This window comes from Mirounga leonina, unplaced genomic scaffold, assembly GCF_011800145.1.
Source record: "Mirounga leonina isolate KUSES-001 unplaced genomic scaffold, KU_Mleo_1.0 Mir_174, whole genome shotgun sequence".
Classification (NCBI taxonomy): Eukaryota; Metazoa; Chordata; class Mammalia; order Carnivora; family Phocidae; genus Mirounga; species Mirounga leonina.
Genome location: NW_023270451.1, coordinates 22,646,815 through 22,659,729, shown reverse-complemented (window position 1 = coordinate 22,659,729; position 12,915 = coordinate 22,646,815). Strand labels below are relative to the sequence as shown.

Genomic DNA, 12,915 nt, shown 5'->3' with positions numbered 1-12,915 from the left:
ATGAAAACATGTCCGCACAAAAATTTGTACATGAGCAGCATTATTCATAATAGCCAAAAAGTAGAAACAACCCAAATATCCACCAACCGATGTCAGAATAAACAAAATGTGGTATATCCATTCAATAGAATATTATTTGGAAATAAAAAGGAATGAAAAGTGATACATGCTACAACGTGGATGAACCTTGAAAGCATTCTGCTAGTGAAAAAAAGCCAGTCACAAAAGACCATATATTGTATGATTCCATTTATACAAAATGTCCAGAAAAGGCAAATCTCTACAGACAGAAAGTAGATTTGTCCATAATTTTTAAGATTAGGTTGCTATTATTCCCTTGTAAATGTTATTCATATTCTGTATGTATGTTTTGCAAATATTTTCTCCTTGCCCATAGCTACTCTTTTCATTTTGTAACTGTGTCTCTCAAAGTAAAAAAGTTGTGATTTTAATGAAATTCAAATTGCCAGTTTTTTCCTTGATGGTCTGAGCTTTTGTGGCTGTGTCAGAAACCTTTGTTTAATGTGATGATACAAGGATTTTCACCTATGAGTTCTTTTAGAGGTTTCATAGTTTGAACTCTTACGTCTAGACCTATGTTAATTTTGATTAATTAATCAAAGTTAATTAATTATGGTGTGGTAACATTTGTGGCTTAGGTTTCTTTTTCCTCATATGGATAGCTAATTCTTTTACTGCTATTTGTTAAAAAAACTGTACATTTTAGCACTGAGTTATCATGACACTTTACTGAAAGTTGACTGACTATATATGTCTTAATCTATTCCTTACTTTCTATTCTATCCCATATATTTTTATTTTTATACCAATATCATATAGTCTTGGTTACTGAGGCTTCATAGTAAGTCTTGTAAAATCAGGTAACGTCAGTCCTCTAACTTTATTCTTTTTCAGAATTTTTATTCTAGGTCCCTTGCAATTCCATATGCATTTTAGAACTGGCTACTCAATTTCCTTAAAAAATAAATGCCTGCTGGGATTTTAATTGATATTTCTTTGAATCTACAGATGAATATAAGGACATGTGACATCTTAACAATGTTGAAAATACTGTTATAAACATTGCTACATCTCCATTTATTTACTAATTTACTAATTTACTCCATTTCTTAATATCATATTACCATCTACTAGTATCAACTCAACTACATTTTCATTTTTGTCCAACAACATCCTCACATAACTAAGAACTGTAAGGCAGGCCACACCCTGAAAAGACTGTTCACATTCCTGCCTTTGTGCCCTCTACGAAACACTTGCCCATATGTCCCTTTCCCCTCAATAGCTTTCTCCTGAAAGCCCAGCTCAAATGTGAACTTCTCTTTGAGCATTCATCTGTTTATCCAAGCCTAATGATCTTTTCTATCCTTTGAACCTCTTCTGCACCATATGTTTTATACCATCGCTTAATGTTACATGTTACCAGATAATTGTTTATTATTTCTTGAGGTGTAAGGTCTCCCTAAGCAAATAGATTGCCAACTTCGTGGGTCTTATATCTGAGCTCAGAGCAATAATTATGTATTGCTAATCTTATTAAACCATTTTGGAGAATAAAGGAAAAGAAAAAATTCCTTTTATGTGTAGTTTATTCTGTGGTTGGGACAAAAGTTAAATGTCCACTTTTAGGATAACATTTTTTTATACACTGCTGTTGATAAGACTCAAAGAGGCAAATGTCCTAACTATTGGCTCACTTTCCATCATTCTATTTATGCCAATCTCTTTTCTGTGACAACATCTTCTCTTGGCCAGTTGTCATTTAAATATTTTTTTTCTCAGAGACTGTCTAGAAAACATCTTTCCTGATTAAATGTTACTTAATCTTAGTAGCATTTTTTTAACTTTCTATCTTTATGTCTGTGTACACATAATTTGTGTAATATACTTTAATATTTCCTTGTGTTGCTTTACGAAAGTCATTTTGTTGTGTGGGGATGTTGGGGGTGGGGACGTTGTGTTTTAAGTTGATTCTAAAGTACTTTAATGGCCAAAATTACGACTTTATTTCTTCCTAACCTTTACATGAAGTCAAATGGAATACTCTGGAAGCAATATATGCTCAACACATGCTTTGACAGCAACAGTTCCTCAATGTTTCTGAGTGACCAATGACCGTGTTGTAAACGCATGGCAGCTCTCCAAGAAACTCATGGCAGTTCAAGTGCCTGATTTACCAGTATCTATGGAAGATAGAGGCAAGAAGAAATTCTTTGTCTTTCAAAAAAAGTCAAATTAAAGTTGATTTACAGAATTTGAAAGATAAACACAGTCGGTCTTCCGGGGGAGGGGGGAGGATGCAAGTGAAGCTGAAAAGCTCAAACTCTCAAAAGGAAAGTCACTGTTATGCTTTTAGAAAATGAACAGATGGTAAGGTGACTTGAATAGGGCAAGAGCATTTGAGAAGGTAGACATTTTAAGAAAAGACAAAAGTTCAAGGATGAGTGAGAGGACTACTAACTAAATAGAGGACAGGAAACTTCTAAAACAGGTTTTCTTGGTAAGCCAATACATCCAGGGCTAGCATTTACTGGGGAGGAAATAAAAGTAAAAGCAAAATATAGGTTTTTACATTGTCAATAGACAGAGTAATCAGAGGTGAAAGAAAATGAAGGTGATGATTGTCTTAATGGACAAGAATAAAGGAAGTACAAGCAAGGTCAAAGAAATTTCTGAAAATACACATCCTTGAACAGGATAATTTAGATAAAATGCAATGAAACAAATACAATTAGTGGGACATTTCTAAGTACTCTAATCAGAAGGAAGATAGCAAAAGTGCTAGAAAAATATAAGTAGAGAAAATAATATGCTTGCTTCATTGATCTGATTGATTCATTCAGTCAGTAATTTAGCAAGAGTGAGTCAATCACGACTCTACTCCAAGAACAGTGAGAGTCATTGGGATACAAATTTGAATGAAGTATGATTCCTGTTTCAGAACATCATACACACACACACACACACAAATGTTTACAGAAGCACAGGGGTATGTGTGTATGTTGCAGGAACTGGAGACACGGCGTGTGAAATATTACAGTAAGTGTGTTAAGAAAGGTATGAACAAAATAAGTTGATATTAACAGGGGAAGGCTATTGGCTCTGTGAGGTGAGAGTCAAGTGGAACCAGAGCCAAGAAAAAACTGAGAATAGATGGATTCACAATGAAGTCACAGTGTTCTTGCAAATAAGCCAAGAAAGTCATCAGCTATAGTGTACGGTGCTATCAAAATAAACAAACAAAAAGAAATGGAAATGTGACCCTCACAAAGACTAGAGATTACTGGAAATTACCTTTAGGAAGAGTAACAGAATAAACATTAAAAACTAAAGTCATAAGGAAGTTTGCCCCAAAAGACTGAATCTTATAAGTGGCATCAATCCATTCATACATGGGCTTGAGTGCTTATCAAAAGTCTAGTACCAGCATGTTGCTATAGAAGACACCAGAAATGTAACTGTGGTCCCTGCTCTTAATGACTTAACCATAAATCTATGGATATACACTCAATACACATGACATGGTGACAAACGAGTAAACATAAATGCATGTGCTACAGACTATTATGTACAAGTGTACAGAGGCCGAGCGCTCGGCTGGGCTCCACCAATGACAGTTGAATGGTTTCAATGATGAACTGGACACTAAGTTTAACCTTGAAGTAAAAGGTAACAAAATGTTGAGAAAAAATACTATTTTGGGTAGGGTGAAGAGTATGAAAGAAGTATGGTAGTAAGAAAAGGATCTGGGTCCCCGAGTTACCTAGAGCTGAATTTCAATCCCAAAGCTTTCACTTATTGATAGTCTACTGAAAGTCCCCAATGCTGTTTCCCATCTGTATGTTGTTTTAGGAATATTTTTACATCTGTGTGATGTAGAGAAATAGAAAAAGCAATGACTGAAAGACAGAAAAAGAAAAGAGCTAGAAAGCAGATGGTAGACTGGGAGTGAATGTTTCTACAAAGTAGTGCTGGGAAGAGAGAAAGAAATATGAGGTAAAATAAATCCAGACCCACCCACCCATCCTACAAGCACTGTGAAAGTGAAGAAGGAATAAAGGAGACTGATGAGTTGAGCTTATAGGGTCTCAGGCCTTGGTGGTAAACAAGTCCAAATCTACAAAAACTGGAAAAGCAATGAATACTTGGAAAAAGTATTAGGGGGTGGGAAATGCCATTCAAATCCATATCACCACCAGAGGATAAAACAAATTCACAAGCATTTTCCTAATGCTGGATAGGAGTTAGCAAAAGGTATCCTACTGAAAAGTACATAATTTGCAAAATGCTAAATGTAAATGAACAATACTGCATCTATTAGAGGAAAAATTTAAGATGTGTAATTGACAGTCTCTTTCTTTATAACACATTTTGATTGCTTTATTTTAGCAAATGTTTATTTAGATGCTTTCATCCACTTACCTCAGACCACAGTTTTCTTAATCCCATTTTCTTTTTTTTTTTAAGATTTTATTTATTAATTTATTTGAGAGAGAGTGCACACGCAAGTGGGGGGAAGGGCAGTGGGGGAGGGAGAGGGACAAGCCCTCTCCCCAGTGAGCTGCGGAGCCCTATGCGGGACTAGACCCTACAACCCAGAGATCAGGACCTGAGTCAAAAATCAAGAGTCAGATGCTTAACCAACTGAGCCACCCAGGCACCCCTTAATCCCATTTTCTATGAAACCTTAAGTTTCTTCAACTATGAATTCCTGAAAGAATTAATCCTCAGTTTAGATAAAGAAGGTCTAGTATAACTACCATGCTGGTTGTAATATTAGCAAAAATGTATGGGAAAGGGTTTGCACAATAATTGATGTATTATATGGCCTTAATACATTGTAGTTACAGTAATTATTATTTTAACTACAATGTGGAAGGAGGTTGGGGAAGGAAAGCAGTGCAGACAATAATGTAATCTTCCTGACTGAACCAGACAACTGAATATGCACTTAAATAACATAGATATTCAAAGTCAGTAAGACCCTGGGCTCTGACCGGCAAAAAAAAAAAAAAAAAAAAAAAGTGGAGGAAACTATACACTATTGTTCACAAAGGCTATACAAACAAAGTGATAATTGTAGAAGAATAATCTTGGAACAAGGTAAGGATAAACTGGGAAAGATCAGCTGAAAGAAACCCCATACAAACCGCGGCGTAATAAGAGAAAGACTTGATCCAGAGATATGGTTCAAAGAATGAACACAAAAGAAGAATCTGAGGAACATTCCAAAGAAAGAAATATCCAATATAGTAAGATATTATATAGGTAAAATAAATGAAAGAACAGAGGATGACTGGAAATCTAAAGTAATGAAATACAGGGTCAACACAGAAAAAAAACAGGTAGTTCACATCAAGGGAAAGGAAGAAAAAAATGAAAAGAGGAATTCAATTTATGTTGAATTTGAGATGAAAATAAGACATAAGTGATATAAGTGAATAGTTTCTACATGCACCAAGACTGAGGTATGAATCTGGGAGCAATTTCTATAGAGTCATTTAAAAAAAAATCAGTTCCCTGACTGAATATGAAAATGAGTTAAAGAAGCTAATTTGAGAGATAAACATTCTTATAATACAGAATGAAAAATAAGAGGAAAAGGATCTATATAGCTGTCTCCCTCTCCTTAGCTCTCTCTTCCTCGCTTTCTCTCTCTCTCTCACACACACACCCCCCAACAATAAAACAACAACAAAAAACAAAACTGAGGACGGGGGGCACGGATCTCAAGAGATAGGTGATTATAATACGACACTGAAAAGTTTAAGAAGATTAGGTCTAAGAAAAAGTTACTGGATGTCTCAAAAATTAGGTAAATAATTTTCAAAACAATAAATTTGACAGAAGAGCAAGTGCTATAATGCTTCAGTCTAAAGGAAAACTTTTTAGACTCTTTCTGCGGTCACCATGAAATGCCATCCTTAAGTGTCAAATTAGCATTTGCTAATTTTAGAAAATATTTTAAAAGTTTTAGTGTAATACATGGTCATCGTTGAAAATTTAGAAAATGAAAAATATAAAGAAGACAAAAATTTCATGTAATCCCACCATCTAGAGTTGATCACTACTAAAATTTTGCTGGTGAATTTCCTTCCAGATTTTTTTCTGTGCATATTATGCCTTTGTTTACTTACTTAACAAAATTAAGGATCAGTTGAATATACAGCTTTGTGGGGTTTTATACTTTTTATTCATCAAGATAGTATCTGTTGGGTGCTTACTATATGTCAGGCAGTCTTCTATGCCTTTTATATTTTGTTATTATTTGTTTATTACTTATTTATTTATTATTGCTAATAGCTATTGTTAAATACGTATCATTATTATTTCTCTTGCATGTATAAGGAAATTTTGGCTTTTCTTTTATGTGCATAACAATAAAATAACTAAAGGTTCTGGACTCAAGGATCTATAATCTATAATTCAAAGCCAAAAAGGCATTGTCTCAAAAAATTATAAAGGACAGGGGGAATTAATACAGTAGTTTTGAGCTTCTGCTTGTCAACAGAGATTTTACAATGCTTCTCATATACAATTCACTTAAATAAGCAGAAAATACAACAATATGTGTAGCACTTTCTAATTTTCTTAATTCATCTGTGTACATGTACTTTTGTTCATGCACTCATGTGCCTAAAATCAGAAAAAAAAAGGTCTGAAAAAAATACTAAAAGGTAAAAAAAAAAAAAAAACCCCGTCAACCTAAAATTCTATACACAAAGAAAATATATCTTTAAAAAGCAAAGGTAAAACAAAAAGACGTTTTCAGACCTACAAAACTGAAAGAATTCACCACCATCAGACCTGGTGATAAAACGTTAAAGGCAGCCCCTCAGGGAGAAGGAAAATAATATGGAAATAAGGAGCTCACAAAGGAATGAAGAGCACTGGAAATGGTCCCTGGGAAGACAGAAGTGACCCAAGCTTTATATAAAGCACTCGGTGCCACAGGGACAGCAACAACAGATATTTGGCACGGATTTGCTCTTTGCGGTCACACCAGAATGAGGAAGAGGCGGCCTATGATTAAAATGCAGGTTCCTGATCCTACATAATTCTTCCTGCCAGCCTCAATACAGACAGCATTAAGGGGATGAAGAGAGCTCAGTGCTATTTGATTATTATTTTCATTAAAAGAATATTTATTTTAAAAAGTCCTCATTTCAAAAGTGTTACATTCATTACAGGAAAAAAAATGAAAATCCGATACACAATTAAAAAACACCAAGGAAATAAAACCACTTTTAATTTAAAAGAGAGAGGGAGGGAGGGAAGTTCTATTGAGTTTGATATTTTGAGAGGCATTTTAATTTACCATTTCATAGAGGAAGACTGTGGTGATTAAGGTGGAGACAAACTCAAGAAACTAAAAATGAGCAGAAGGAGGAGAGGTAAAGAGGACTGGACAGAGGATGAGAGCAATAATATGGGTTAAAAAGAAAGAGTAGCAATTCAGGTTTATTGCCATCATACTCTGACCCTACAACCCACGAGATCATGAGCCGGCAGGGTAGTTAATACGTAAATGGTTATTATGGTAGAGTAAAAGGTTTTCCTATGGTAGCACTGATAATCTCTCAAATCTTGGTTCATAATTAGAAGCACAAGAAAGACCAGGCATGAGTCCTGGTGGTAAAAATTAAACAGACAGCTCTCTGAAGCAAACCATCCCAAAGCACAAAGAATACATACAGACAATCTGGGCTTTCCAGAAGTTGTACAGAATGACACAGGAAATAGCCTGTTTTTCCCTGGAAACACTGCCTACTGGAACGGAGTTCGCGGGAATGTACCTGGCTAGTCTGTAATGGTTTTCGTGTGCTAATAAACGACAGGGTACAATTCCTACTCTGCAGCCTCCGTTGTATTTCTGACGTCCCTCAACTCGGAATCTAAAACCCAGAACCAACGGGGGCAAGCTAACAAAAATACATATGCTGGACGATTCTAGGGTTTGTTTAACGTTACTGGATAGTTATCTACCGACAAAGATGTATCTGGGAAGGGGAAACAAAAACAAAAATTCTACCTCACAGGGCCTATGTAAACAAGGCAACTGATGCTGAAAGAGAGGGAGACCAGCTGGAGCAACATTAATAAACTCAGGTCAACACAATTTTCCCCGAAATGCCAGATAGTGGAGTTTTAAAGGTATATGAAAATATGTCCATATCAAAGCAGTAATATCCCAACTCTCTAAGGGGTGAACAAGCAAAATACTTGATGAGGAGAGTGACACAGGAGTGTGTGCACTGAGAGGAAACCCTCGACTACGGAATCATGACAGATGGATACAATTAAAAAAGCAGTTTCCATTCAGGTTGTCCCGGGCGGGAGGGCGCCCCAGGGGCACAGATGGGTCCCGCCCCAGGGAGCGTCTGCTGCAGGGGAGCTAAGAATAAAACTCTTCATCTGTTTTATGTGTTGCTTTCTACCCAAAAGCTGGTCAAAACCAATTAAAATCAGTTGAAAACCTTGAGAGGCCTGAATGAAGGTAAGCTACATAGCACCCTCGTTTCACATTTGGTAACTTTTTTCAAAAAAAAACAAACAGGACAGTATTCTCAAATGATGACATGCAAACGCCTAAGAAATAAACATAGCCAGAAACAAAGCAGATCCCATATGCATTTTTAATTTGCCTCTTTAGCACAGTGTCATTACTATCATTTGTCAGTTACCACCCACAGGACTTATTCCACTATCAGCATTTTCAATTGTGTTATCATAAAGTTGATTTTGCTTTATAGATTCATGAAAGAGAACTGGAGAAATAATTAGTGTCCTGTGTGTCAATTGTAAAATGTATGGCGAGCAAAGCTAATGGTTTCATTATTAATACTATTTTTGCTAAATATTTATTTTAATTTTAATAAAATAATATTTAATAAATAAAAATGTATTTAATAAAATTACTATTTTATTTTACTAAAATTAATCTTATTTAATATCATTTGTAGTTATTTTACTAAAAATTTAAAACTAAAACAGATGGTGGAAATGGCTATCAACTCACGTTGCTTAGCTCAATTGCAAGTGATTGTTAAGAGTTAGGATAGCACAAAAAAGGGAAAGAGGGAGAGAAAAGAAAAAGAAGGGAGGCGGAAGAGAGGGGGGAGAAAAACATTAGGCCTAAGTAAATGTTTTGAAAGTGATTAAAGCACAAAGTATTCATTCATTCAACAAATATTTATTGAGAACCCCTACGTTTCAGGCATCATATAAAAGGGTACACACAGACATGAAAAGCTTGACAAAAGAAAATTTCAATGTAGAACATAATATCAAAAAGGAAGGAAGGAAGGAAGACTCAAAACTTTTTAACTACACTCTGAATGACACAGGAGATAAATGCCCATGGCAAATTTCTGAAAGTGCTCAAAATATGGTGAGTTTATGAGATGTTTAGAAGGGGTAAAAACAATCACAACAAATATGTGGGGGCAGTAAGTGGGGAGGAGGGAGAAAAGAATGTCTTGGGTAAGTCTATAAGTCTGTTTATTTAACATCCCTTGAAGGTAATATTGTTCAACTCTTAAATAGAGTTGAAAAACTAAAGCAAGGGGTGCCTGGGTGGCTCAGTCAGTTAAGGACAGACTCTTGATTTCAGCTCAGGTCATGGTTTCAGGGTCATGGGATGGAGCCCAGCATCAGACTCTGCGATTGGCTCCAGGCTCATCACAGAGTCTGCTTAAGTTTCTCTCTCCCTCTCCCTCTGCCCCTCCCCTACTCATGCACACACACATTCTCTCTCTCTCTCTCTGTCTCTAAAAAAAAAAAAAAGAAAGAAAGAAACTAAAGCAAGCTAGAAGGGTTAAAATTTTTTTTTTTATCCTTTTATTTTTATTTTTTTTAAAGATTTTTTTATGCGAGGAGTTTTTTTTTTTTTAAAGATTTTATTTATTTTTTAGAGAGCGAGCGAGAGAGAAACAGCATGAGAGGGGAGAGGGTCAGAGGGAGAAGCAGGCTCCCCGCTGAGCCGGGAGCCCGATGTGGGACTCGATCCCAGGACCCTGGGATCATGACCTGAGCCAAAGGCAGACGCTTAATCATCTGAGCCACCCAGGCGCCCGGAGTTATTTTTTTTTTTTAAGATTTTATTTATTTATTTGACAGAGAGAGAGACAGCAAGAGAGGGAACACAAGCAGGGGGAGTGGGAGAGGGAGAAGCAGGCTTCCCGCAGAGCAGAGAGCCTGATGCGGGGCTTGATCCCAGGACCCTGAGATCATGACCTGAGCCGAAGGCAGATGCCCAATGACTGAGCCACCCAGGCGCCCCAAAACTTTTATCCTTTTAAAGCTAAAAGGAATTATAAAGAACACCTAATCCAGAACTTTAATTTTGTCCATAACTGAGGTCTGAAGAGCAACTTTCCCGAGGTCACATGGTAACTTTATTATTTTTAGTTGTAGTTTAAAATATATATACAAGTATAAATTCTCTGTAGAAAAATTAAATATTCCACATTAACTGAAATTTTTAAAAACCCACATGGAAAAGAGCCATTCAATATTTTGGTGTGTATTAATTCTACATTTTTTGAGAGAAAGAAAAAAGAAAGGGAAAGAGAGGTTGGGGGGAGGGATGAACAAAGAAAACATATTCACAGAAGAATGGCATCATACTGATCATAGTGCTTTGTATATCCTTAACACAGTATTTTTCTATATCCATAAGGAGATGTAACTTTTTAAAAAAATTATTAACTGGAAGAAGCAATCAACTTCTTTTTGTAATCTTTTTATACTGATAAATTTTAAACAACAAACATTTAAAATTGTGCAAATGAGCACAACAGTAATGGTGGGAATAATAATGTAATAGTTTAAAAGATGTGAACCCTGCCATAGGTCTAATAGTGAGACTATACATACACATATATATCCTCAATTTTTAAACACACATAAAACAAAAAGTATGAATTTAAAGATCTCTAAAGTTCTTCTGAACTTCTAAAATTTTATGATTCTGTACATATTTTATACATCTTTCTATAGTTTTTCTTAAGACTTCCCGTAATAACTGTTTTTAAATACATTTAAAAATAAAGCTTATTCCTACTTCATTCAAGAACAGTTTTGTTTCATACACAGTGCTGTGGAAGGTTTTAGTTTACATAAGCATACTGAATGCTTACAGCAACCCTGCAATGTAGATAACATGAAAATTAAGTTAATTTGTTCAATATCCCACAGCTGGTAAGTAGAGGGGACAGAATTAGACTCCTGGTCACATGTTCCCAAAGATTCTCTTCCTTTCATCAAATTGCCTTCCTTAATATATTCACTGAGACATTTATTAAGCATCTATTGTAACAACAGCAGGATTACTCTCCTAGATAAATACCCATTTAAAAGGACTGAGGAAATGCACACTGGGACTGATAGAGCCAAGTTCTCCTACCGGTGGAAATACTGAACTTATGTAGAACAACAAATAAGGAAACAGGTTAACGAAAAACAAACCTAATTTTAAAAGTGAGTGATGGAAAAACAAATAGGTCTGAGTTTAGAACAATGGGAATTGGCTAAGAGCTAAATGCAAAATTTTCTACCTTTTTTTTTTAAAGATTTTATTTATTTATTTGAGAGACAGACTGAGATAGAGAGAGCATGAGAGGGGGGAGGGTCAGAGGGAGAAGCAGACTCCCTGCCGAGCAGGGAGCCCGATGCGGGACTCGATCCCGGGACTCCAGGATCATGACCTGAGCCGAAGGCAGTCGCTTAACCAACTGAGCCACCTAGGCGCCCCTACCTTTTTGTTTTTTAATCAATTTGTATTTTGGTTTGGTTTTGTGGCCCATCTGATTTAAGAGAGATAGTTCGTAATAATTTCATACTGTTTGAATACTAACAATAAGAAGTATTTCCTATCATTTTGGAATAGTTTTTAAATTTTCCGTGAAACTTAAAGGGAAATGACACAGATTTTACAAACAAATTTTAGCTCACTTGGAAGAAAGTTTCTAAATCAATAAGCGGAAATTTCTGCTACTACCATTATATAATTCACTGAAAGGGTAAAGAGGTTATTTCCTTAAATACTTGAAAATGGGGAAGACTGTTAACAAATTGTATTTTAACACAAAATATTAATATCCTACTTTGTTTTAAGTGTGATACACATTCAATCAACTGAACATTCATTCAGAAGATTCATTTCAGACCTTCTCTGTTCAAGTCCACGGGAATACAAATAAGGCTACTGACTGTGATGTGGAACCTAGCCTCATGGAAAGAGATGATCCTGGTGTGGCGTTCTATTTAAATAAATCAATTTAGTTCCCCTTGGAAAATATCTGTGTATATCAATATGTGTATTTAGGATTACAAAAGAAATAATGCTACCTATGTGTTCCACCAGAGATTTACAAATGATTTTCAACATGCTTTACCATGTTGGTTAAGTGATATCACGATGGTTAAGTGATATATACTGAATCCTTGAAAAACAATCAAAACCAGTTACTCTGTGCTCCTAAAAAAAAATAAGATGACATTTCTTTGAATTTGGCACTCATATTTTTGGACCTACTTTTATTTCTTTTGCCAACCTCTGCTTCAGCCCCAACCTGATGCAGGAGGAACGAAGAGTGAGGATTCATCAAAATCTTTACATACATTGCAGCCTGAGATGATGAAAGCTAAGACATAAAACAACAACGATCTGATGTGCTGGTGTGCCTCCAGATTACCCAAGGTGGATGCTTAAGTAAAGACTGTCAGAGTCCTCTCTGAGAGATTTAATTCCACAGGTTTAGTTGGCACTCAAGAACATATATTTTTAGATAGGATACATTTTGAGAAACATGATTTCCAGAATTATCATCATTGCAGAGTTAGGGTTCCTATTTTCCCTTCTACCTTGGTCATTCTCAAAAGTGCCAGAAA

General features: G+C 35.6%; 1 protein-coding gene across 1 annotated transcript in view; it reads right to left on the bottom strand.

The window, feature by feature from the left end:
• PPP1R9A (protein phosphatase 1 regulatory subunit 9A) overlaps positions 1-12,915 on the bottom strand; it is a 299,948-nt gene that overhangs the window by 119,650 nt on the left and 167,383 nt on the right. Inside the window, exon 4 of the mRNA XM_035021390.1 lies at positions 7,717-7,916. Coding sequence (XP_034877281.1) covers positions 7,717-7,916 — 200 coding nt within the window. The remainder of the gene's footprint in view (positions 1-7,716; positions 7,917-12,915) is intronic.